General features: G+C 35.8%; 3 protein-coding genes and 1 pseudogene across 12 annotated transcripts; 2 read left to right on the forward strand and 2 right to left on the reverse strand.

Annotated features, from left to right (window-relative positions):
• The first annotated feature begins 393 nt into the window (after window positions 1–393).
• Window positions 394–6,297, forward strand: LOC133701239 (uncharacterized). Of its 6 annotated transcripts, none has more exons than XM_062125094.1 (11): window positions 394–926; window positions 1,599–2,180; window positions 2,438–2,622; window positions 2,690–2,827; window positions 2,924–2,974; window positions 3,068–3,112; window positions 4,383–4,469; window positions 4,782–4,908; window positions 5,023–5,101; window positions 5,284–5,836; window positions 5,972–6,297. In XM_062125094.1, the coding sequence occupies exons 4-10, from the start codon at window positions 2,726–2,728 to the stop codon at window positions 5,342–5,344; spliced, it is 552 nt and encodes a 183-aa protein (XP_061981078.1). In that variant the 5' UTR covers window positions 394–926; window positions 1,599–2,180; window positions 2,438–2,622; window positions 2,690–2,725; the 3' UTR covers window positions 5,345–5,836; window positions 5,972–6,297. The 6 variants fall into 6 exon arrangements, with proteins under 6 accessions (XP_061981078.1, XP_061981096.1, XP_061981101.1 ...); XM_062125112.1 differs by lacking the exon at window positions 394–926 and having other exon boundaries at window positions 1,399–2,180; window positions 5,284–5,450; window positions 5,584–5,836; XM_062125117.1 differs by lacking the exon at window positions 394–926 and having other exon boundaries at window positions 1,399–2,180; window positions 5,023–5,100; window positions 5,286–5,836.
• Window positions 6,298–9,169: 2,872 nt separating this feature from the next.
• LOC133688652 (vacuolar protein sorting-associated protein 54, chloroplastic-like) lies at window positions 9,170–18,841 on the forward strand. Of its 5 annotated transcripts, none has more exons than XM_062108222.1 (19): window positions 9,170–10,155; window positions 10,480–10,542; window positions 10,636–10,715; window positions 11,438–11,555; window positions 11,918–11,995; window positions 12,530–12,686; window positions 12,847–12,935; window positions 13,329–13,585; window positions 14,540–14,711; window positions 14,790–14,873; window positions 14,968–15,392; window positions 15,711–15,864; window positions 16,272–16,353; window positions 16,496–16,575; window positions 16,822–16,983; window positions 17,431–17,498; window positions 17,924–18,004; window positions 18,123–18,374; window positions 18,589–18,841. In XM_062108222.1, the coding sequence occupies exons 1-18, from the start codon at window positions 9,403–9,405 to the stop codon at window positions 18,256–18,258; spliced, it is 3,039 nt and encodes a 1,012-aa protein (XP_061964206.1). In that variant the 5' UTR covers window positions 9,170–9,402; the 3' UTR covers window positions 18,259–18,374; window positions 18,589–18,841. The 5 variants fall into 5 exon arrangements, with proteins under 5 accessions (XP_061964206.1, XP_061964213.1, XP_061964220.1 ...); XM_062108229.1 differs by having other exon boundaries at window positions 11,921–11,995; XM_062108236.1 differs by lacking the exon at window positions 16,822–16,983.
• A 293-nt stretch (window positions 18,842–19,134) lies between these two features.
• Window positions 19,135–23,104, reverse strand: LOC133688681 (alpha-glucosidase-like). The gene is made up of 5 exons (XM_062108260.1): window positions 22,703–23,104; window positions 21,587–22,299; window positions 20,961–21,191; window positions 20,152–20,798; window positions 19,135–20,064 (listed from the first exon to the last, which is right to left on the reverse strand). Exons 1-5 carry the CDS (start codon window positions 22,981–22,983, stop codon window positions 19,267–19,269), a joined length of 2,670 nt encoding a protein of 889 aa, XP_061964244.1. The 5' UTR covers window positions 22,984–23,104; the 3' UTR covers window positions 19,135–19,266.
• Window positions 23,105–24,531: 1,427 nt separating this feature from the next.
• Window positions 24,532–26,536, reverse strand: LOC133675259 (alpha-glucosidase-like; annotated as a pseudogene).
• Between the last annotated feature and the right edge of the window lie 559 nt (window positions 26,537–27,095).

The raw sequence follows: 27,095 nt of genomic DNA on the forward strand, positions 1-27,095 counted from the left end.
TTTTTTTTAATGAAAATAGAGAAAAAAAAAAAGAGAGAGAGAAATGTGCTAGCCAAATTTGATGGCTAGAAAGAAATATTCCTACATTCCATAGGCTAGGCACATTTTAAGAAAGAAGAGGACTTTGGTTTTGCAGTTTTGGACATAGCAAGAACTGCTGTAATGGCGATGTTTGTCTGTTTCAAACATTTGGTCTCCATTACTCCTCTTTGGTCTCCATTTCCACATCATGAGGCCTCCCAAAGCAATGGCCCAGGTTAGTCGCTGAAAACCTTTCTACTCATTTCTTGGTCCACCTTTATTTTCCATTTTTTGAACGTTAAGACTGTTATTATTCAATATCATGTCGCATTCTTGAGGAAGATATGTCTCTTCTGATCGAATAACTTTTTTACTATGCCTTCTTCATAGATACATTACATCGCAAAACGAGGTAGGTAGCCAGTAGGAACTAGGAAGTAGTCTACAATGTTAGAGACTAGAAGTTCAAAACAAGCATTTAGAATATATTGACAAGCATATGATCCTCCCTTTCAATGGTTGGCAATACGCTGATCAGGGTATTTATCAGCTTCATAAAGCATTCACCAAAGTGTATGTACGTAGGAGTACTCTCCATTTGAGCATTTGTTAGCAATTCAGATTAGTTTTCAGAGGTTTTAATAATTTAGCATCTTGTTCAAGAAACTTCTTTTAGGCTGATTTAATTTTCAATTAAACACTTTGTAAATGAACCTAGACTAGAAGGTTAGTGAGTTATTCTTTCAAGAATATCACTCATTTTGCTCAGAAGCTTTGGAGGTTCGCCAAGATTTCGTAGCCAATAGGCCTGTCCATGCATACCAGGCTAGTGAATGAACTAGCTTCTAGAGGATCAAGATCAAGTTGCCGAGGCAACATCTGAAACATGATTTCTCTCCCCCTCAGTAATGTCCTTGTCATACAAAGTTCTTTTTTGTTCGAATGTTGATGCACATCTTCTCTCAATTCAGCAGCTTTTGTTGAAAGAAAAAATAAGTGTGGTATAAGATAAAAAAACAATAATATAAAGTTAAAAACTTAAGAATAAGAAAAAAAATTGAGAGGAATGTATATTTTTATTAAGTGTTTCTTTTAAAACTTTCTTAGTTATTCTCTTTTTTTTTTTATGTTACTTAATAATGTTGAATAAAAGGTTTTTTATAGGTATAAAATCCTAGACAATTAATAAATTAAACTAATATAAAATTTTTTAATCTGAACATGAATTATATTATGCTAATTGAATCGATGGATTGTTTTTGAATCTATCGACTACTTTAATTTATTCCAGTCAATTGCTCTGTTTTTACTCATCGATCTATTTTCAACTAACTGATTAAACTAATTTATAGAAATCAGTGGTTAAACTAATTTATAGAAATCAGTTTATTTTTAATAGCCTGCCTCTGTTCTTTGAATAAACCTCCTTGCATAGAGAAAATTTCCTATGGGTGTTACTGTTATTGGAGTGTAACAGGCATTAAGACAGTGATGGTGATGGCCAAAATGTTGAGAGTAATTGGATACAAACATATTTTGATATGATACAATATTGTCCCTTTTCTTTTTGCTGGCAGGATTCGTACACTCGTGGCCAAGAGCATCCCTTCTTTGCTGGTCTGTTAAGAGGTAATGAAAGTGGCAGCCGGAGTATTTCTCGTTCAACATCAGATATTGGAGATTTCAGAAGTAAAATTTTTTCAGATATCTCTGGAAAGTCCAAGGACTTGCCAATAAAGGATTCTGTCTCAGACATTCTTGAACCCTTCGAGCTTGGAAGATTCCTACATCAACCTCTTTCGAATTCCAAAGTTCTCAATTTGATTCCAGCGTTGATTCAGGCGGTACAAATGATTTAGTGAAAGTATCCAGTCCCGATACCTTTGAAACAACTGAAGCACACCAAAGTGTGCCTGTCCTAGCAAGACCTATTGTTGAAAAATGATTTGTTCTGAACTAAAGGAAATCGAACCTGTCGAAGATTCCGCCTCCTCCGTCAGCCGCATCATTTTATAATGGATATTCCCCACAATTTGAAATTTTGGAATCATGTGACAGCACTATGAGGCTAAATTTATACTTGAAAGCTAGAAAGAACGATGTGAGTGGCGGTGTTCCGGGAAAATTCTTGCATGCTGTACTTGGCCAGGATGTTTCAGGTAATTTCCTTTGTTCTACTCTGAAGACACTCTTTACTAACCTCTTCAATTCTTGACCTTTTCTCTCCCAGAGCCCTGTCTTTTCTTGTCATTGGCTTTTAATATTATGCACTATTCTTCTGCATACACGGAGATCTTTGAGTTAACTTAATCTCTTCCTTCTACTTGCTTGAAGCTCGGGTTTAGACAATTCTAAGCTATTGTAAAGAGCATGTCATTAAGATTACAATCCAACTTTCGTTTTCTTTTCTTTATAGATGTTGGATCCTTAGCTTCAATCATCATGTATGCTTTCTACTTGAACGAAACACTCGAAAGTGACGAGTTCTGCACTGTACCTATCATTAATATGAAGAGGGAAGACCTAAGTTCTCATGCAGAAGTAAAATGGCTGCTGGATTCATGTCATTTTGATGAGTCATCCTTGATCTTTGTAGATGAGGTATTCTTTGTGTCGATTACATTGCTTAATTAAATATATGTTTCCTCATTTTCCCATTCTTCAATAGTATCCTCCAGTACTGCAGAATCAAGCTTTTAGTTGAATGACTGGTTACATTGAGCGGATTGATCTTTCATATAATGATCTGTTTGGGTGTCTCAAGTTAGATCTACAGAATGGACACAAGCTCCAAACAAGACAAGTGGTAGTGATTCTTTGGAAAAGCTTTTATTATTATTATTATTATAACAGCCATTGGTAAATAAGAAAGATATTTATTTCTCTTCCTTCTTTTGAACAGACACTAAAGGAAGCGGTCGTTGAAGTATTCAACTGCAGAAATGCGCATTTTGTGAGCTCACGGGGTTATTTCTTGACATTTCTCTTCTTTCCAAAGGTTTTCATAGAGTGAAATGACTAACATGCCTGTCTTTCTGTTTTACAGGGTGAATCTGTGTATCCTTGGGTTGAGAATGTTACTCTTGGTCAGGTATAATGATGCGGGAAACTATGCTTTTGCATTGCTTTTTGTTGCGGAGATGACTGACGAGTACCGAATCTGACTGCGTCAGTTTCATGCAATATGAGAACGTGTTTTCTTTTCTAGTAGACTTTCAAGTCTTTGTTTCTCCTATATTTCTTCTTGTCTTCCACTCCAATTCACATTTGAAGATTGAAAGCCTTCCAAATCCTGATTATTAGTCTACTTTATCGACCACGAATTCATATGTGAGATTAATCCTAAGCACTGAAGTATAGAATTGGAAGGCATTCTGGATAAAAAGAATGCCATCCAAACTACTCTTTCTTTCTTAAGTTCCAATCTGGACAAGTAAGATCATAATGTTTTTGTTTGTGCTATTGTTTCCTGCCATTTTCATACTTTAATTTTACTTATTGTTAAGGAATCATCTCAACCCAATAGCTTAAATTGTTAGGTGAGGTTTTAAAATATAATTTATATTATTCTCTAACACACTCCCTCAAATGAAAGCCTTTTGGACTTGAAATTTACACAGGCTCACACTACTTTATGTTTAATTTTTATCAAATAAATGAGAATGATAAGATTTAAACTCATGACTATTTGATCATCAAAGTTCTAATACCATGTCAAACAACCATCTCAGCCCAATAATTTAAACTTACTATTGCTCGTTCCAGTGCTAAGTTTAAGTTTTGCTTCCTTTTCCATGCTTCCTAGTGCAGAGTCTATTTGGTTAGCCTACTTGCTTTATGAACTTGGTGCTTGAATTTAGATTCCCATTCTCTTGCATTATGATAACCTCAGTGCAACCTACATGGCTTTTAATCCGGTGTTTCATGCCCGCATTAAATATATTAAACTTGATTATCATTTTGTTCATGAGAAAATCACACTTGAAAGCCATTGTGTTTGCTTTATCCCTTTAATAGATCAACTTACATAACTTCTTACCAAGCCTCTTCACAAGCATCGTCATGTTCTTTTTGCTTGCAAACTTGTTTGTGCAGGCCTGCCAAGTTTGAAGGAGGGTGTTAAAGAGATTTCCTCTTCTCAATCAAAATTGTTTGTGTAACTAAAGATGAGTTTTGATTCTTTGTAATTATAGTCTTTAATGTTGGTTATAACTTCATGTAACAGTCAAACAAATCTCCTATTTATAGATGTACATTGTAAACAAATAATATGCAAGGAAAATCATTTTCTACATATCTTGAGACCATCTAACAGTTATCACTTTCAACAAGTGTGTGAATAAGCTATTGCGTCTGTGCAGGACTGCTCATGCTGTACCCTTATTGCTGAAAAGTTGTTCTTGACTTCACCTGAGCTATTGGCTTGGCAAGGATTCAGCAGACTTATGGTACCTACTGCTCCTAAACCCAGATAATTCCATTTCCTTCTAGTTTCTTTTGTTTTTCTGTTCAATCATATTGATGTACTAATTATACCATTTTCTTTATATATTTCTCAAATTTCTCTTTTGGTTTCTTCACATATATCAGTTGAATTTAGTCAACTTCTTGGACAATAGTTTCCTGTTCTTTTCAATTTCATTTATTTTGTTTACTTTCTGGTGGACAAAAGTTATGACTTGGACAAACATACGAGCGTTTCAATTCAATCTTGACTTGGAACCAAATTTCTCTTCTTAATCTGGTTGTTTTTCGATCAGTTAGCTGGCATCCTAATGGACACTGGAAATCTTACTAGTCCTCATTGCACAACGAAAGACAAGTACATGGCTACTTTGTTACTCAATGGTGCTGGTCGCTTTGGATCCAATGGTTTTTACCAGATAAGTGAGCCTCTTTTGGTCTGAAACTTCTATTTTTTATACGAAGTTTGCTGCAATTCAAAGCTTGTGTACATGCAGCTTTTCCTCTAATCTTTGAGCTAAACTCTTGCTTTTGCAGTGAGATACAAAATGTATGATATCTCTGATCTTAAAGTAGTCGACATATTGCGCAAGGATTTTAAGAAGTGGACAAGAGGTCTGGACTTTCACTATGCTCCATATCTGTCATTTAATATGCTACTGATTCATTGCAGTGCCAGAACAAATATTCATTATTGGTCTGAGACATATTAGAGAAAGTAGCAGTTAGTGAAACTGTTCACCTTGGCTGTAATAAATTTTCTCAGTTTGTTCCTTATGCTTTGTCATTCAATTTACCAGGTAAGCCAGGTGCAACTAGTTCAAGATTAATCGTGTCAAACGTTGGGATGAGTCCATAGGCATATCAATAGAGCAGTTTCTTGCTCACTAGCATTCTTCAACAGAAGAAATCAAATATTTCCAGCGGAGTAACTAAGCACACATTAATGCAAATGCAGAAATGCTGTCTGTTCTTGTGCTTTGTCCTTTTTATTATTAGCTCTTACAATGTCTTCTAGTTATAAACATTACCTCCATCACTTTATATGATGTAGTTTGTTTACAACTTGCTAATTATAATTTGTTGCTAATTCTCAAGAGTTGGAGAAGCTTCGGTTGCTCATGAATGTATCAGGGTATTATGATGCTGAAAAGAACTTCAAGCTCTAAAGAAATTATTGGTTTTATTATTTTTGTTTATTTATTTACTGAATTTCTGCTTATGCATATTTTCGTTGTAACTTATAGGGAGATACTGGTCTCTGCTGAAACTATGGAACTTATGAGGAATCTGCCCTCCATCTTAAGTTCAAATGCCTCCCATCTGCCACACAATGCTATGCATCAACCAGGTTAGTTTTTCTGCATTCTATGGAGACCATTCAATTATAAATAGCAATTATTTCTTTTTCATCATTGAATGCAGGTCTACTCTTATACACTAAATCTTATACACAAAAACCCTGTGTCGGTTGTTGATCATGCAGGTCTCAGAGTTGACATGAAGGCATTTGATATTGACAAAGTTACATCAAGAAAGACTATCGAGCGCCTCTTAGAAGAATTTGGCGGGGCATCAAAAGGCTAATGTTGTTCATGGACAAGAAGACAGCAAGAATGCGGATACATATTTGTTACTCCAATGTGGAAATACCTAAACCAATTTGGTGAAAATTCTAGTAAATTCAAAGAAATGCATCGGGCCATGGCTGCAGAATTCAGTATGATGTATATTTTCTAATGCATAGATAAAACAAGTCTTCATATTTTTGTTCAGTTACGCTCTTTGAATTTGACAGACATTGTTTCTCTCGCCAAGCTTACCTTCAATCCTGTCACTACGGCCTCATCCTAATATAAACATATAAGGGGCTTTGTCTTCATTAAGGAATTTGATTTCCATGGACAAACTAATGAAGTCCTGTTGCTTGGAGGAAGGGGATTCTTTTCTGTTCTGCAGTTGCAGTCGAAGATCCTGAATATTTTTTTTCCAAAGCATAGATTTCAGAAGTGGTTGTAGAAATCTCAACTTCTAATAATCCACATTCATCAAGGAACACCCTTTGCAAATCTGCTTTCACCTTTTCTTTTTCCTCAACCTGCTTTGCGAGTTCAGTTTTCTTCTCGCGAATGTCCAGCATGTGCCTGCCATAGAATTTAACCCCATTGGCGATATCCGCAGCATCAGCTCGAGCCCTGATAGTGAGACCCGTCCCAACAGAATTGACTTTCATCAACAAGTCCTGAAGTTTCTCAAATTCTTACGCATCCACAAGATCCTCAGCTTTTATATTAAGCAACTCACTTAACTTTAGAGATTTGGGCCTAAGAAGCCGTCTGTGAGGAGGAACTCACTCATTGCTCTACCTGAGGTTCTGTAGGCCTTTTCTGCTTCATAAAGTCGCATGGCTTAAGCGAAGGTTTGTTTCAGCCAAAACTACAGGCTAAGGGACAGTTTCCTTTGACATTTCTTCTTGGTTGCCTGGGTGCATTACATGGGCAGTGAAAGCCAGAGTAGAAGTTCCTTGCACAAATTCTTCAGGAGTCTTGTGAAGGATTCCCTCAGGTTCATGATGATGATTTTCTTGAATAATCTCTCCTGAGTTCTCCTGATTGTCGGTTTCCTTATCTCGGTGCTCTGACCCCTCCTGAGCACTGTCTTGAGGGATATCTTGCTTTATCTGGAACTGATCAAATAAATATGAGGAATATATTGCCTTTTCTTCTTCTTCTTGTTCTGTGCTAGATAGGGTTTCCTGTTCATCATTTGGAGTCCACATTTCGTCAGTGCCAGTACGTTGGGAGCAGCTATTGCTTAATTCCTCAACCAGTTAGGTGTCTGTAAAGAAAATGAAGACTACGCTTGGTAAATCTTGTTATTGACCAAAACAAGAAACAAACACCAGGTGAGAAAGAGATAAGCATATGATTCGGCACTAAGTGCTGCAGTAGTCAATGTCAATGTAGTCATATTGGAACAGTTGCACAGTTAGTCACCAGATGCAGGACTGAAGCAGACAAGGGTCTGTAACTCTTCTAGTGACAATTCCTCAGGATAAGGGGCCATGATCTCCTTTCAGTGCACATGGCTTAACAATCTGCCCAAATATTTCCAGTGACCGAGGAGCTTCTGCTATTTCGAGATATTGTAGCTGTGGAAGACAGACCTGCAGCAATGGCGGATATTTAAAAGGTTCCAGGATATCAAAACCAATTATGCTAGGTGTTATCACAATCCCATATCAGATGTGCACTGAATTTATAGTCAAAGTTTCAAACTCGTGACACATCTTGTGTGTTCCAAAACTGTGAGTCTACGTAATTAAAGCAGACAATACCTCACATGGATTGGACCCATCCTCACATCAGGCGTGAGAGCTCATCCTGATGAGCTTATTGAATACATACTCATAAGACCGATTCGACCACCCAGTCTAAGGCCCGAATCGTGGATCAACCCGAGACAATACATGTGTTTTTATTGACTTAACTCGGGCTAAGCCTCAAGTCAACCCGTAAGATCGCATCTTGTAACTATGCTAAGTGTACAATATACAAATGACAGTCAGTAGATGAGCTAACTAGCAGTGAGAGGATGGGAGTCACGAAGAACAATTATCGTTGTTAATGAGAGAGATCAATGTTGGATGAAGCTGACAATATCAAAGAATTAGCACAGCTGGAATTCATAGGCAATGAAGCTGGTTGAATATGTTCTTCTACATATTTTTTAAAATATTTTTTTTATTTGAAAATATTTTTTAATTTTTTAAAAATTATTTTTATCATCAGTATATCAAAACAATTAAAAAACATAAAAAATTAATTCTTTCATAAAAAACCGTTTAAATCATAATTTCAATCCACGTAAAGTGTTTGGAAACGCAGGCTAACCCGCGTTTCCAAAAAATTCAAAATTTGTTTTTTTTATGAATTTTTTTATGTTTTGAATTGTTTTGAAGCTCTGATCTCAAAAATAATTTTTTTAAAATAAAAAAAATATTATTTTGATACATTTCGGTTTGAAAAATAACCGTAATTATACTTTTAAACAGATCCTAAAATGCAAGTTGCATAGCAGAACCACCATGGATTCATGCCCGAAACTCACTATCATATGGATTCATACCCGACTTTCTTTAAAGGTAAGTGTTGCTCTGGATTTAAAATTCTACTATGTATTTTGTTCTAAAAATACAATTCTTAATAAAAAAATATATGAAACTTACAATTTCTTAAACTTTCAACTCTTAATTAACCGCTGCGATGTTATATATTGATATCATCACAGCTTAGTTAATTAAGAGAACAATTTGAATTCTCATGGCTAACATGAGGATCTTTTAATCCAGAATATTATTTGAAACTGATAAACCCAGATTTACCAGTATTTTTAAATAAATCTTTATTGATCCGAAACCCTTTTTAATGATGGTCTTGGAAGGTTGGTGAATTCAGGCCAGGTTATGAGCCCAAAAACCATGATGCCAGTTGGCTCAATCACCATGCCTGGATCCAAGCACAGGTATGTGAACTTGGTGCCCATGGCTCAAGCGTCTTAGTGTTTTCTAGGCTATGTCTTGTAGTTTGGATCCAGTATCATATGTATTTTTTATTTTATTTTTTAAAATTTAAACAATTTAAAAATAAAAAGATTTTAGAACTATGGTTGTATGTATCGCTGGCCAAGCAGACCGTAACATTGACTGACCCAATCAATCACTCTCACTCACATTCTCCCTCCAGTCCACTCTATAAATTCCTTCTATTTTTGGGATCCCAACCAAATCCCATTCCATGCAGTCCAATTCCCAACACTGAGATCCAACACTGGAATTCAATCCCAATTCCCATGTAAAATAAAACACTCAGATCCTCCTAATCCTAAACACAGAGCAGAGCAGATCAGAGCAGAGCAATGTATTCTCTTCCTTCTTCCCTGTCAGGAAGGCAACCCAACAATTCCAATACCATCCAAAACCTCTCTTCCGTCCTCAACAACCCTCACTCCTTCAAATCCTCCTCCGATCCCTCCGCCTGGATCGGCTGGTGGTCCGTTGCTCCTCCAGATTTCACTCCCGTAATCACCAAACACCCACAACCCGATATCTCCCGATCCGATTTCCTCCCCTACTTGTCCTCCATCTCCGACACCCACTCTCGTTTCGAAGACATCAAAAACCACACCAAAAACAACGAGCAGGAATCCAATTTGGACTTGGATTTGGATTCTGTAGGGCAAGGCGAGGCGCTTGTTGCGTGTTTGAGGGAAGTTCCGTCGCTGTATTTTAAAGAGGATTTTGCATTGGAAGATGGGCCCACGTTTCATGCGGCGTGTCCGTTTACGAATGGGGTGGCGAATTTGTCGTTGCAGGAGAAGTTGACTCAGTATTTGGACGTGGTGGAGGTGCATTTGGTGAAGGAGATTTCGTTGCGGTCGAATTCGTTTTTCGAGGCGCAAGGGCAGTTGGAGGATTTGAATGGGAAGATTGTGGAGGGGTGTGAGAGGATTAGGGAGTTGAAGGAGACTATTAGGGTTTTGGATAAGAATTTGGTTGAGTCAGCGATGGAGATTCATGAGTTGAATGTTAGTAGAGGGAATTTGGTTGCTTTGCAAAATAAGTTGAGCCTTATTTTGTACGTTAATCAGGCTCTTTCCACTCTTAAATTGGTAATTTTTTTGCATGCCCTTTTATTGGAATTTGTTAGCACATATGCTTAGTTGTTGTTTTCAGCTAAATTATGTTAGTTGCACAGGCTCCGTTGCGCTTAAATTTGTAATTAGCATTGCCATTTTGTTTGTTTTGGCTTGTTTCTTGGGCATGCGTTTAATTGTGTTATATTGGATATTTGAGAGGGAGTGATGGTTTTATTCATAAATAAGCGTTTTAGGAAAATTATGTTATATGAGTGTTGCGCTTGGGGTTTAGGTTGTGGTTTCTTGATGATTTGTAATGCAAGTTGATTTTTTTACTCTTTTTTTGGTGGTATACAGCTTGTTGCATCTGCAGATTGTGCCGGAGCATTGGATGTTACTGATGATTTGCAGCAGTTGCTGGTATATTTTGAATTCTGGTGTAATTAGAAGTTTTGATTGTGGTAAATGCTTATTCTTTTGACCTAAATCTTGTGCATTCTTTATCTTTGATAGAATGGAGATGAGCTGACTGGTCTACATTGTTTTCGTCACCTACGGGATAATGTAGCTGCTGCAATAGATTCCATAAACAGGTATCTTTTTTTTTTCTTCTAAAAATATGTCCGCATTAGTTATTTGCCAATTTGAACTTGAACTTCCATTTGCATTGGTTGTGTTATTTAGCTCTATATACTTTTCATTTTGTTTGAGTTGCGATAATGATCATGGGAAATTTTTTACCATATGAGGTGATGTGCTGTTGTGTGCTTGATGCGGAAAAATATTGGGGGAGTTTTAGAATTTCTTCTGATGAAGGTGTATGCAGGAAGTTCCCTTGATCCGTATTTTACTTGTAGATATGGTTTTGGGGACATATTTGGTAGTGGGGAATGTTACGGCTAGAGGCAGAAGGGGTGGTTCTTAAGTTGAACTCTGAGAAAGCTTATGACTGAGTTAGTTTGAGTTTCCTGATGAGGTTTCCTTAAAGGATGGGCAGTGTTAAGAGGGAGGAGGTGAATTAACAGCAATTGCTGTTGGGTAAGCTTGGTTTTCTAGTTTGCTTGGACTTCTATTTATGGGTTGACTTAACTTACATTTAATGAGATTGGTTGGTCCTAGTGCTTTGTGGATGATGCCTTATTCTTTTATTTGTATTTGCAATTTCTTCAGTTATCATTTCAAGTAGGTCTTAGTGATAAATTTATTGGTTGTTGTGTAAAATGCAATACAAAATGTCATATAATTTAATTAAAAAAGGAAATGTATACCATTTTGTTTTTCTTTTGTAACTTATTACATTTTTTTTTTTTTGTAGCATTCTTTCAGCAGAATTTATGCAAGCTTCAATACATGTTGCTAGGGATAAAGATTTGCTTCTTTTATCCAAAGCAAAAACCAGGGATTCCATGTATATGAATGGAAAAGATGAAGAAGTAAGCTTAATTTCACTTATTCATTTTCTTGTTTTGACAAAGAACATGTTGCTTTTTTTGGTACTCTAGTATGGCTATATTTATACACAAGAATGCATCTTTGAATTTCATGTCATCCAAGACATTTAATACAGCATGTACTATCAAGCGTATGAAGTTGGAATGAGTGGCTGTTGTTGGTTTTTCCCTTAACTTATATTAATTGTACCTCATCTTCCTGATGCTTGTGTTTTTGCATAATATGATTTTTCTAACTTTTCTTTTAAGGACTTTTTAATGACTTGTATTTCTATTTTTGTTTGTCTTCTTTATTGAACTTCTATGAGTAATATCTGCTGTTCTTTGGAATGGATCATGTTTAGCAGGTTAAGTTGGATGATGAAGAGACCTCCAATTTTCGAGATCGTCTTCTCCCTCTCATTGTTGGGTTGCTTAGAACTGTGAGTGTTGTGTCTAGTACTTTTTCATGAAAATAACTGCCTTCATTACAACTTCTGCTGTTGTTTGTTCTTAAATATTTGTATAATTTTACTCTTGCTGCTGATGTATACTCTTTGATGCCATATCTTAGTTCTTGTTATAGGAATTTATGTGAATTATTCAACATGAGTAAAATTTAAGTCATTCATGCTGATAGAAAAGTTCGACTTAACTGAAATAAGAGTCTGGATGATGTGAGCTTATAAGTTTAAATATCAGAATTCAAATATTTTTTCCAGTGTTGGTAGGATAAATTTCTGATTGAACTTGTTTCCAATAAGATCCTTTCCCAGTTATGGTCACTCTGAAGTAGGATCCTGGTAAGGGACTGTAGGTGAAGGTCCCATCCTGCAGCATCACTGTAAGATGTTGCTGCTCTTAGTTGCTAATTTGTTATTAGGACTGCAATTTGTGCTTATCAGTGCTGATTATGGTAAACCAATTGATTCTTTTTACTCTAGCACTGAACTCAATGTTTCATTGATTGGTATCAGGCCAAGCTCCCCTCTGTGTTGAGAATATACCGAGATACTCTTACGGCCAGTATGAAAACAACTATTAAGAATGCAGTTGCCGAGCTGCTTCCGGCCTTTTCAGCCCAATCTCTGGAGTCAGAGCGAACATCTGCAGAGCGAACATCCGATACAGATGGTGAGTACAAACTACAAGATTTTTTAAAATTTTTTCGAGCTCATTAATTTGCAAGTACTTGTCTATTTTCTTTAAGATGATTTGTTGATTGGATATAAGCAACTTGTAATGAGTTTCTGCTCCTTTTTCTCTCCTTTTCTTACACTTATGGGTGACTCAGGTGGAGGTTTATCACTAGCGAGCAAGTTAAGGAGCTTGTCATCTGAAAACTTTGTGCTGCTTTTAAGTGCTATTTTCAACATCGTACAGGTAATGTATAATTCACAAGTATTTTTCCTAGACACAGTTTTGTAAGCTTCTTGATGTACTGGCCATGCTTTGATTTTTCCTTTAACTCAGATATACTGGGCAGCTGAAGCCTGAATGTAATGAAGGTGGATTGTTGCCACCAAAATCCATTTTTTATTTTTTATGGGGGCATAGTTGCTAAATTAAGCCTTGCTCAAGAGAATTTGTGGTTTACAAGACTCCTAAACTTAGGTTGCTGATTTGTTAGTATGCTTCGGTGGTCATGACCTTGATTTTTTACTGCGTGATTATCATAGAAATGATTTGATTGCTTGATTCAAGCCTTTAGTTTTCTTCATTATATGCCATTTAAGTAACAAATAATATGATCTATTTTCATTTTAGTAAATGCAGGCACACTTAGTGCAGGCTGCTGAAGTGAAAAAAGCAATTGAGTGGATTATGTGCAGTGTTGATGGACATTATGCCACTGAGTCAGTTGCTGCTGCAATTGCAGTTGGTGCAGCTACTGCTGAAACAACTTATGAGAGTGGTAGCCAAGGCAGTTCACTTCTCCCCTTTTCTCAACAGAGAAGTACTTCCAAGCTTACATCATCTCAGCTGAAATCAAATGATGCAGCAAGCCCCTCAAATATTTCGAGAAATTTTAGGTGAACTCTGATCCCTTTGTTGTGATAATTTTAAAATGTTACTTGCATGATGTTTACCTTTTATGTAAGAGTAAACGCTATATATAAAAAAATTGACATAGCAGAAATCACTACACAACAGAAATAATGGCTGGGATTATAAGTTTGTACAACTCTACGGTTATTTATTTTATTAATGCTTTCATGATATTTTTCTTGTGACCAAATTTGTTATAGTTATTATTTATCTTTGTGGAATTTTGTGGGTTGTTTTTATTCAAGGGCCCGTGTTCCATTGCAGTTTTTTTTTTTGTTGGTGCTATTTGTTTATTGCTACTACTTATAATAAAAGGTGCAATCCACTTCTTTGTTTTAGTTAAAGAATAATTACTTGGCAAAGAAAAGATTTAAAATCTGTTATGAAATTCTATATAATAAAAACCAAAGAGATTTTAACAGGACTAGTTATGTTTTTTCTTCACCCTGGTCAATTTTGGAACAATATAATTGAGCCTGCATTTACTTGGTATCCCTCTTTCACAACTTGAACTGAACTGAGCATCAAGTAACTTCCTGTTTAGTGTGCTTATGAAAAAAAGAAGATTATCTGATATTAGTGTACTTTAAGAAGGTAAGAATGCTATCATGTTTGGAGGTAATCTCCAAATTGCTGATCATGATCAGAAGCTCTGTTGTGATGAGGGTTTTTTAAGTTGTCCTTGTTGTTAAGTAGTCACTGCCAGTCTGTCTCATCTCTCTTATAGGCTGGTTTTTTTACCAGCTTCAGATCCCATCTAGCCAATTTATGTCAGAACAATTCCTGCAAAAATAAGACCTGCAAAGAAGGTGATTTTGAACCTTCAGTTGGGTTTTCCAGTTTGCATCTGCAAATTAATGGTGTTGATTCAGTTCTGATTTACATTAAAATTTGGTTCAACTGGTGTAGTTTTCTGAACAAATTGTGATCTTTGACAGGGCTGATGTATTGAGAGAGAACACAGAAGCTGTCTTTGCTGCTTGTGATGCTGCTCATGGAAGATGGGCGAAGCTCCTCGGGGTCCGTGCTGTTCTTCATCCTAAGCTGAGATTGGTGGAATTTTTAAGCATATACAACATCACCCAAGAGTTTATAACTGCCACTGAAAAGGTTCTATATAGTTTTCTGTATCATGAAAAAAACTTTCTGTTCATGTCTGTGATGCTATTTGTACGCTAACTTAAACAGATTGGTGGAAGATTGGGGTATAGTATTCGTGGAACAATGCAATCACAGGCCAAGGGTTTTGTTGATTTCCAACATGAAATGCGAGTTAGTTTCCTTTTCCACTTTCCCCTTTATTTAGTTTGTTTTTTAAGACATTTTCAGTTTCTCATCTGGCTAACCTTTACATTGATGGATGTAGATGACAAAAATTAAGGCAGTGCTTGATCAGGAGACATGGGTGGAAGTAGATGTCCCTGATGAATTTCAGGCTATTGTAGCTTCATTGTTTTATTCTGAACCATTGATCTCTGAGGCTCTAAATGAAACTCAAGTTGAGATGACAAGAAGCTATGGAGAAGTGGGCACAAGCAATGATGGTTCACTTGTGATTGACAATGAAGCACAAAATGCTGCACAAAAACTAGTGAGAATGAACTCTACAGAGGTGTCTTTGCAAAATTCTGTGCAAAAAAAATCGACTCCCTCAACTGAGCCAGCTGAAAGTAATAAAGTCATGACTGCAACATCTTCAGCTCAGCGTAACAACCATAAGGTAAAGGAGCGCGGGAAATCCACTTCTCAAACACTTTCTTGTGGAGGTGTTGGTTATCACATGGTAAACTGGTTAGTTTTCTTTTTTTACCTTTTATATCAGTTTTTTTGCATGTAGTTTTCTGTGAGTTCATTAACAACATTTTCTTTATTTCATTTAAATCTTGACTTTCTATCCGTAGTTAATGTCAATAGTTATTGCCAGTGTGGCTTAGCACTCCCCTGCTTGATGACACTTTACTTTCTCTTGTATGTTTGACAGATTATAATCTAAGAATTCCTTGTTGTGTTTTGTTATTTTCATTTTGCATACTATTTTTAATTTTCAGCAATCAAAATACTTTCTGAAGTGAACAATCGCTGATGCCGTCTGTGTTTACTCTTTCCCAGTGGCTTAATATTGCTGAAGATGTTGTCAGAATACATGGATATGAATAATTATTTGCCAACGCTATCTTCAGAAGTTATTCATCGTGTTGTGGAGATCTTAAAATTCTTCAATACAAGGACTTGTCAACTTATTCTCGGAGCTGGTGCCATGCAGGTACAAGTTTCTAATCGTTAACATTTGCTTTCTCCAAAGTGTTGTATTTTAACATTCTAAAGTCCAAAAAAGGTTTAGATTTTCTGGTTAACATATCATAAAAGGGAACCATTCTTGTCTTGCATGCATTTATGATATTTGGTCTGTGGGTTATCCCAATTTTAGCCTCCAAATCCTTGATACCTGTGAAGCGCTCCACTGAGTCTCCGAACACCAACATCACACCCTGAATGTTTTCTTTATCTATCTTTCTTCCTGCCAACAAACTGATATACCATGCACATTTTATTCTCTCTTTTTGCTTGCCTTATTTTCAAATTATTTTCTTTGCTCTTATATTTATAATCAATTTGAAGCAAGCTCAGTTGTTCATTTAATTACTAACTTTGGTCTATGCAATGCTGAAGGTGTCAGGTTTGAAATCTATTACATCGAAGCACTTGGCCCTTGCTAGTCAAGTCATCAGTTTTGTATATGCTATTATTCCTGGTAGGTTGATATACATTTAATGAGTGTTCTTGTTTCAAATTGTTAAGTGCACTGCTTAAGACAATTTTCTTGCCGCTCTTATTTGCTAGCTCTTCATTTTCTGACATTTCTGAGTTTCTTTGTGCTTGCTGTCTGGGCTAAGAAATCAGGCGAGTTCTTTTCCTTAAAGTACCTGAAGCACGGAAAGCATTACTATTGTCAGAGATTGATCGAATAGCACAGGTATGTAGCTGTTTAAGCTGCTTCTCATGCTAATATTGTGATGTGTGCAACTTCTATTTAATTTGCTGAGCTCTCTTGCTACTGATTGATGGCATGCATGACAATGCATACAATGCGTGGAACTTCTCTTTCAATGCCTGTTTGTTTTTGGGATTTCTTGTAGTTTGGAGCTGGTTTTGTCTGTGGATGAACAGGCTTTTATGCTGTTTAGTTTCAAATTTCACATGGTTTTATTTTTTAACTCAGGATTATAAGGTTCATCAAGAGGAGATACTTACAAAGCTGGTTCAGATAATGAGGGAAAGGGTGTTGTATCATCTACGTAAATTGCCTCCAGTTGTCGAGAGCTGGAATAGACCCGTAGATACTGATTCACAGCCTAGTTTGATTGCTAAAGAAATTGTAAAGGTAACTAATTGTAAATTGGAATGTTCCAAATTCCAAATACACTGGAGGCTTTTGTGGTGTCCTCTTACTGTGGATCTTGGCAATTTGGAAATGCCAAACATGCCTGCTCTGAACACTTTAGTCAAGTAGATAAACTTCAGAGTGGGCTGACATGGCCATATATTATTGTGGTTGATGTGCAGATGTCTTTTCATTGCATACAGTTGTTTGGTGAAAATCTACAGCATGTTAACAGTCCTCAATCTGATTCCACTCATGACATAAACTTTGTCTTTGCTTTCTTAGATTAAGAACTTAATCTGGAAAATTCCTGCTAAATGTATGAACTCAAGTAGCTGTTATAATCATTATAATGTTAGGATTTGGGAGGTGGTTTCTTTCCTTATGGTTGTTCAACCAAAATTATCCTTGGAGAATTGGACCTGATTAGCCATTCAACTTTTGCAGGAGGTTAACTACCTACAACGTATCTTGTCTAGAACTTTACATGAGGCGGATATTCAAGCGATTTTCAGGTGAGTTCTAAACTTAGCTTGGTGAATAATACTCAGTTGCTTGCTGCAATATCAGCATATACTTTGCTGTTCCATGCTACAAAATGTAGAGTATGACTTTGATCTCATGGTTGTGTAATGCATAGTCCAATGATGACAAAAATCCTGCAGTAAAATGGCTTGAAGTGGATATTGAGGCATATTTGGTTGTCCAGGTCTAAACAAAGAAATTGTCCTTCCTTGAATGAAATGCATCCGGTGTGTTTAGTCGAACTTATTTTCTAAGAAACTTATTGACGTTAAATACTTTCATGGTATCCAGAACCATATTTCTTGATGAAAAATGTATTCTCATGAAAACAGAGCAAAATCTCAAAAACCCAGTAGGTTTTTTCCCTTGGGTTTTGATGGAAACGCTTATCCCTGCATTGCAATGATTTTTTCAGGCAAGTGGTTATAGACTTGCATAAAGAAACTTCAGAAGCATTTTCACGGTTTGAGATCAGCAGTCCACAAGCAAAGGGCAGGTACTGCCTTTTATTATCTTACAAGAGCATCCACAACTGTTTTTCTGTTTTGCTTGCTTCTGCATGGAAATTAACTTTCTGGAGCTCAAGTTGTTTTTGTTTGTGTACCATATATCAGGCTTCACCGGGATATTACACTTATCCTTGGATGCATTAGATCATTACCTTCTGGTAGCTCGAGCGAATCTGGTACCCTTAACTGGGGACAACTTGATGAGTTCTTCGTACAAAGATTTGGGTCTGAAGCTGACTGAAAATGTCGTCTTCAAGGATCAAATTGGTTGCTCATAGTAACGAGATTTTTATGGAAGATATGGGATGATAGGACCAGTTCTCAACCTATACACCTATGTTGTAGCATATATTTGAGGTACTTCTCTATTCTGTGTTGTCAAATTCTTTCATCCACCACTTGTTTTGTTTTTCAGCCGTCAGAAAAAAAGAAAATCAAGTTACTATAAACATAGAAAAACCACCAGATTACATGGATTTTCCATCTCCTACTTGCAGTGAATGATTTTCTGGATCAGCTTCTTGTGCATGAAAAAGTTTTTCTGGTTACTAATCACTGGAATTTATTCCAGGTGTCTTGGTTGTCTTTTGGTAAATAGTGGACAGCTTATTTATCAACATTGAAGTATTGCGGAAGGAAGTGTCTCTAAAGCAGAATTTTTGTAGGAGTTTACAGATATTACAATTTTTTAATTGTTCGAAATATTCAACAGCTGGTTCTAGTTATCAAGTTCTTCCATGTACCATTATTTTCAGATGCACTCCATTGCTTAATCTTCAGACAATTGTATTCTAGCATCATTAATTCGATTTCATTTCTCTGCCTTCCATGTTCTTATCATAAGCCATCTTGTACTGCTTCACAAATAATCCTGAAAATGTCAACTACGTTTAATTTGCAAATTCTTACAGGTAGGCACAATGTCAATATGGTTTATGGTTCTTTCGGTAGCAACGAAATGGCATTGTGCAAAAATATCTTATTTTATTTCATTGGTCAACTTGCGAGTCATTCAAGATGACTAAGTGAGTGGGCAGTTTGAAATTATGTTTGAGTGGGCAGTTTGAAATTATGTTTGAGTGCAGTTTGATCGATTTTGATGTATAAATGTTAAAAATTAAAAAAAAAATTAAAATTATTTTAATATATTTTTAAGTAAAAGTACAGTCAACATTTCTCCAAACTGGCAATTACAATCTCTTATTGTTTTTTCACTTTCTAGTAGACACCAGTGATCATTTCCTGCATTCTAAAATGTCTTCTCCAAGTTGAACTCTTGTCCGAGAGGCTGAGAAAGCCCAGATATCTCCAGTAAATCAAACTGACCTTTAGTTTTCTCTAATCCTAAGAATGTCACTTTTTCTATAATCCATTTTTGACTCACAGCAAATTCTCCATTAATGACATTTGATCCAACTACTACTCTATTCCCTACTATTCCACCAGAAAATTTCACCAAACTCCAATTCTTCCCCACCCCTCCCATGTCCACGCTCTCCCCATCATCCAAGAATGATTCCCCTGTGCTGTTTCCAGTGCTGCTCAGAACCACTAAAAGATGGAAAGCTGTTTTTCGAGCTTCTTTTGTCGTCATGGCTTCTTGTTGCAAGGCCAAGATGTTTCCTTCGTGAACATGAACATTAATATGATCTGCCGGTGCAGCAAGATTGATGTACTTTCCTGAACTTACAGAAACTGAATTAGAGTAGTTAAAAAGATCAAACCAGTTTCCCGCTGGAAAATATGCATCGACTGAAGTAGCTCCTGACTTCAATACTGGTGATACCATTACACCTTTACCGATAAGAAACTGTGAGTTGACTTCATAAGTTTTGATGTCTCGAGGAAATGAAAAGAAAAGAGGCCGCGCTATTGGGGTCCCTTTTGTGTGAGCCTCATACATTAATGTGTAGAAATATGGAAGCAGCTGATATCGCAGGCCAAGCACCTTCCTGGCTGTTGCTGCAACAGAATCCCAGAGATAAAGCTCTTGACGCGTTGTGTCTATGGATGAATGATCTCTTGCGAAGGGGTAGAAGGCACCTAGCTGCATCGGAATAAAAATTCAACATCAAGTGAATACAGAAAAAGGGTAAAACACCCATGCAACATCCAATTACAAGAAACCATTTACCTGAATCCATCGCCGGCAAAGCTCCTCAGTTGTGTTTCCTGAAAAGCCACATATGTCAGCACCAACCATTGGAATTCCAAACAGTCCAAAATTCAGAATTGATGGTATAGTGTATGCCAAGTCATCCCATGTAGCAGCATTGTCTCCAGTCCAATGTGCCGTATACCTTCCGGAGCCAACAAAAGTTGATCTAGAAAGTACGAATGGCCTTTTACCAGTTGAATTGATCAGACCAGCATTGGTGGCTTTTGATTCCAGGAGGCCATAGAGGTTATGAACATTGTACTCTGTCATGATATCAAAGTGTAGAGATGTTGCTGGAATAGTTTTATTATTAATCGGCCGACGAACGCCAGCATTGTTAATCATGTAGGGTGGGTTGTCCAGGGTAGAAGATGGGGTGGGTGTGGGATCGATGAAATTTGATATCTCATTCATGTCAATCCAGAGACCATCAACAGGGAGAAGCTCTCGAAACATTTTTATCTCATTAACCCAAAACTCTAGGCCAGCAGGATTTACAAAATCAGGAAAATAGACTTTTCCAGGCCAAACTTCACCCAGGTACGGAATGCCATTGCGTTTAATGAAAATATCAGCCTGCATTCCTCTGATGTAAGTTTCATATGATGAGTTCACACTGATGCCTGCAGAAAATTGGAGGCTCAAAAGAATTTACCAGAACCATTATATCTTTCTTCCTTTCTTTTCTTTTCTTGTTTTTTCTTCTCAAAGCCAATTAGAAAGAATTACAAAAGTCATAGGATTTCATGTTAAGAGAACTTTTGTTTCTTCAAGTTGGAACATACCAGGATCCAAGATGAGCACATATTTCTGACGATTTTGGTGAAGGGTATTGACAAATTTCTTCATTTTTTCCAAGGGAAAATTTGTAGGATGAAATGTGAAGTCCTTGTATGCATCCATGTAATCAATATCTGTCCACATGACTTCAAGAGGTATACCAGCTTTTGCATATCCAGCAACCACACCCTCAACATCAGAAATGTTCTTGTAACCGTATCGGCATTGATGAAACCCTTCACATTGTACCAAAACACAGGAAAGAACAAAAGGAGTTGTCAAGAATAAAAGCTACCCAAATCTAAGAGCATGGCTAAATGAAACCGGCAAGTAAGAACAGCTCATCATAGCTGCTTAAGAACAGAGATCATCATAGCTGCTCAAGGAAATGTTTATACAAGAAAATCTTCAAAAGAACATAGAATTGTGACAACTGATGCGTGTTATAATGAAACAGACATTGTTTAACAAAAACTGAGATATATAAAATAATATGGTCCATCCATATCGGCAATTATTGAATTGATATATTCAATTATCATGCAATTTTGCAGACCACAACATGTTAAGTTGCCAGTAAGATTTGCAAAGAAAAATAGTATAAATCAAGGAAGGTAGAGACAGTGCTTACCGAATGACCAATATGGCATTGGGGCAGGCCGGCCGATTAGCTCAGTATACTGCTCTATCACCATATCCGGCAATGGCCCAGCGAAAAAGTACAAATCAATAATGCCACCAATAACCTTATAAGTTATCCTATCACCTTCATAAATTATGTCCATGCCATTACTATTAAACAGTAAAACACCATGAGTAGTCCCTGCCTTTACTTTGTCATCAGCCGATGCTGATCTTACATCGATGTAGAAGGGGTGAGAACCGTAGAGATTAACATCAATATTAGCACTGCCCAGGTCAGCATTCCACAAGGTGAATGCGTCTTTAGGCTTCAACTTGAAAGTGCTCTTGGTGTGCTCTCCTAGACCGTATAAAGATGACCTCTTTATAGGAAGCCTGGAAGACAGCTGGATATACTGGTCCTTAAAGACCAAGAAAGTGTCGGGATTGGACGTGTCCGGCGATGTGTCAAAAAGAACATCACCAGAGGACTTTCGGGTGATGGTGAAGCCGAAAGGGGTGGTGTTGTGCAGGGTAAAAAGCAGGTCCGAGTTGGGGTCAGAGAGGAGGTTGTTTTCTAGCAAGACTCTATGCTTTAATGGAGAGTAATGCAGGTAGTTTTCCGGAGAGTGGCCTTCCCGGGGAACGATGTCTTCTGGGATCTCCCATCTTTGGTTTTTGGAATCTGTTATTCTGACTCTCAAACGGTTCTTAGTTTCAAAGCTGCGTTTAGGAGGCAAAGCATGTCAAAGCATAGAGCAGGAAATATGCAAGTCGGAAGACAAGCCATGCCGTCTACTTGTTTAAGTGTATGGTAGGAACATAATTCTTTGAAGAGGGTAAGTTGCTGGCATAGTCCTCTAAGTTTTTAAAGTTATTCATATCAGTCCCTCTATCATAATTTATTAAAATAGATGATGAGAAATTCATTTTCCCGTCATTCTAAGCAAAGATAAGATTAGAACTAATCATGTCACAAGAAATTAACAACAAAATTGTTCATCCTAAAAAAGCCATTGACTTTTTGGTTTCTGTTTTTCAAGAGCATTTGATAGTTAGATAAGATTAATGTTAGAAAAATCATCCTTAACATCAAAATAATCAAGATAGTAACTAAACTTCTTACCTAGCAACAAGACTGAGATGTTGGATATCATCTCCATAAACTGAGGATTCCTTGATAAGACTAAGATCGGCAGTCAACGACTTGCCTGAGAAACCAGAGTTAACAGATCCAACTTTGTAGCCATAGCCAACGACTTCTTCTTTCACTTCCTTTCCACTAATCAATGGCACCCAATGAACCAACAAGAAGAAGATAAGTAGAAGATTGCTGTTAGATTGAGATATTGCTTTTGGGTTCCTGCTACCAGTCTTGTTTCTCTCTTTCTCCATTCTTTCTGTCATATGATCAGTGGAAACTCAGAGGTATTTAGATATCGGTGGAATATACTTTTAATGTACTCTAAAAAAAATAGTAATTATTTGAAATCCCAGTGTTCTTCATCTGTGGTTGGTTCGAGGCCTGCGATCTTATTTTTCTTTATTTATTTCATTCCTTGATTTTCACGTTTGAATTTTAAATTTTCAAAACGATCCTCCAATTTATTTATTTTTTAAATTTAGTTTATATTATTTTTATAACTATTTATTTTATTTGAAATTATTTAAAAAACTAAATATTTCTTTCAATTTCATTTTTTTTATTTTTCTATATGTTACAATTAATTATTTTGATTAATATTTTTTTTGTATTGAATCCTTTTTTTAATTAAATTTATTTTTTTATTTTATCATTTGATATTTTATTTTATTTTATTCTTATGTCAAAGTTGATACTCTATCTTTTTATTATTATTTGTTTTATTTTGATAAATTTTTTAAATTTAAATATTTTAATTTTTTATTTCATTCATCAATATTAAAGTGGTTAGTAAATAAGTTTATTGATTGAACCTGAGTTTAGAATTTTATAGATTGCGAGTTTAGAAGATTAATATTGGTTTAAGAGATTTGTCTGAAGTTGTTTGGTTTTTGTTTTTTTTTTAACTCATATTTTTTTCAACTTCATCCTCCAATATTTTTTTAATTAAAGATTAGATTATGTTAATTTTCTTATTTACTTTCTAAAAATTTTTTTATTAATTTTAAAAATAACCTTAATTATCCTAAGTCTTTTTTCTTTCATTCTTTGTTAACATTAGTTTTTTTAAAAGAATTTTTTTAATTAAATTAAATTAAATTAATTAAATATAAGTAAGAGATGTTCACTTCATGATATTTTACTTGGTTTGCTTTCCAGATCATTACTCTAACAACGCATATAGCCTTTTTTAGTGTCATAATACAGTTTTTTTTGCAATCGTCTTAGAATCGTTTCGGTGAGTTTTTTCTAGGGTGAGATGGTGTCCATAATAGAATAAAAATGAGTCTTTAACAAAAAAAAATTTTCATTTTTCTCTCAAGATATTCAATTTTTATAATTAATTATTGGCATTTTTTGCTTTATTTTCAATATTTTTTTTAATTATATTACTAATTCAACCGACCTTATTAAATCCAATCAAATAAATAACTTATATTCCAGATCTTTCTTATTTCTTTAAAAACATTAATATTATTTTAAAAAAAATTATGTTAAAAAAATATTTCATCTAACCCGCTAAGCATAGCAGGCACCAATATACTAACATGTAAAAGGAGATTTTTTTTTTTTGAAAGAAAAACAAAAAAACAATTGTATGTATGATTGGAGGTATTTTTATCTTAAAACTTTCGTTTCTTCTTTTTATTTTTTTCTTTTTTCTTTTTGCTTTGTCATGATCAAATGGTAAACCTTGTTGCCTGAGAAACTTGTACTATCATTTTTCCAACTGGAATTTCAACATTTGCAATCTCTTTTTTATTATTATTATTATTATTGCCAATTTTCTGGTAAATTTTGGCTGTCAATTCTTATCTGCTTAATTTCACCTCTAACTTGAACTCCTCTCCAAGTGACAAACAGAAGCCTGACTTTTCTAGCTTATCAAATAGTCCATTGCAATTGAAGCTTGCCCTTATGCCTGAATTTCCACTCTTTGTTTCTTTACAAGTCGGCAATTCATACCACTTGAACCCCTTAGTCTTTTCTAACCCTATGAATGTTACTTTACTTCCAATCCATTTTTTTACTTAAAGCAAATTCTTCATTTATGATGTTTGATCTTACCATTGCCATGTCTCCTATTATCTCACTATAAAATTTCACTAAGCACCAATTCTTTCCCTCCCCTCCCATCTCCACACTCTCCCCATAATCCAAGAAAACTTCTGTGCTGTTTCCAGGGCTAGTAAGAACCCAAGAGATGGAATGCTGTTTTTTGAGCTTCTTTTGTTGTCATGTCTTCTCCTCGCAAGGCCATGTTACCTTCGGAATCATGAATGTTTATATGATCTGCAGGTGAACCTAGTTCTATGTATTTTCCTGAATCTACACCAACTGAACTAGAGTAATTGAAGAGGTCAAACCAGTTTCCTACAGGGAAGTAAGCATTTACTGGAGTAGCTCCTGATTTCAGTACAGGTGATACCATCACACCTTCACATGAAGGCTGAGAACCTTCTTAGCTGTTGCGGCAACAGAATCCCAGAGATAAAGCTCTTGCCATTTTTTGTACATATCCGAGTAGTCTCTTGCGAATGGGTAAATAGCACCTAGCTGCATTGTAACATAACTTCAGGAACAATTATCTAGTGCAGAAAACTTAAGACAATTCGTCATGCTTTCGAAATCCAATCCAGAGAAGCAAAACAAAAATGTAACAACAAATACATGAAACTCAATGTGTTCCAATGTGCATCGGTCTGAATTATGACTAGGACTTCATAACATCTGTAGATGCGCAAAAACCAATGATTTACCTGGATCCAACGACGACAAGTTAAGCTCTTCATTTGTGTCTCTAGCAAAACCGCAAATGTCCACCAACCATTGGAATTCCAAACAGTCCAAAATTCAAAATTGTTGGAATGCTGTATGCTAGATCATCCCATGTTGCAGCATTATCTCCAGTCCAATGTGCAGTGTACTTGCCAGAACCAACAAAAGTTGATCTAGAGAGTACAAAAGGCCTTCTACCAGTTGCCTTTTTCAGACCACAATTGGTGGCTTTAGATTCCAAGTAGCCATGAAGGTTATGAACATTGTACTCAGTAACGCTACCAAAATGGTTTTTAGAGATGTTGCAGGGACAGTTTTATTATTAATAGGTCGTTGAATACAGGCATTGTTAATCCTACAAGGAGGATCATCAAGGTTAGATAATGGGGTGGGAGGGGAAGTTATGAAATTTGATATCTCATTCATATCAATCCAGACGCCATCAAAGGGAAGAGGGTCTTGGAATATCTTCATCTCATTACTCCAAAATTCTCTTGTCAGCTAGATTTACAAATCAGGAAAATAGACTGAATCCAGGCTATACTTCTGACGTGAAGCATGTTACAACTATATACTTATGAATGAACTAAATAGATAATATCAAGCCTAAAAAGAAGTTGGCGAAGAAACTCATAAACATCAAATATCAAACTTGAAGTTGTTATTTTAATTATTTTTCTAATTAATTTTTAATTTTAATTATTTGTTTTTAATTAGTATTTAAGAATCCTAATGTTAGATGGATTCTAAGAATTTTAGTTTTAATTAGAAATTTTTTTTCCATAAAAGATTTTAAAACTAATATAAATAAAAGTTTTTAGTTTATTTTGAGAGGGAGATTATTATTGAGACTTTTAATAAAATACAGAGAGTTTTTTTTTTAAATTTCTCTACAACTTAGGTCTAAAACCTTAAGGCTTGAGAACCTTAGCTTCTATATACGCTACACACTGTGTCAATTGGTATCTTTGCCTCTTTGATGGATAGAGATGGTAGCAACTCACTCTGTGATGCAGGAGTTGAGGCTCTATAGGGCATTTTGCAGACTCAGAAGCATAAATTAGATTGTTTAGAGCAAACCATAGCAGATCTAACTTGAATAATGGGTAACTACTTGCTCTCTTTGTTAGAGATAACCCTCCAACAAAGAAAGCGAGTAGTGTGAACTTGATGGGGGTGACCGAGAAAATTTGTATAAGTATGACAATGATAATGATGATGATGATAGCAGACAAAACTATGTGGTTAAGAAAATGATGCTACCACCAAAAGTTATTGAAGATTTGTGACAAAACAAGTTATTTTTACTTGTTGCATGATGTAACCATATTATTCGATAATTTCACCCACATCTACCTAATGTTTTGTCCATGTTTTATATATAAAATGCCTTGATATTCTTTGTTTTATGTTTTGAAGGCATTTTTGGATGAAAGATGCAAAAAAGAGTAAATTGGAGGTAATTGGCAGATTTGACGTTCAGTCGATGTTTTGTGCAGAGCGTGAGTTCTAGAGATCAAAATGAAGTGATTCCAGTGGTACTAAAAAGCTAACATCCATACCTTTCTGGAAATGTAATGCAAGAAAAATAAAAGGA

This window comes from Populus nigra, chromosome 1 (assembly GCF_951802175.1).
Source record: "Populus nigra chromosome 1, ddPopNigr1.1, whole genome shotgun sequence".
NCBI lineage: Eukaryota > Viridiplantae > Streptophyta > Magnoliopsida > Malpighiales > Salicaceae > Populus > Populus nigra.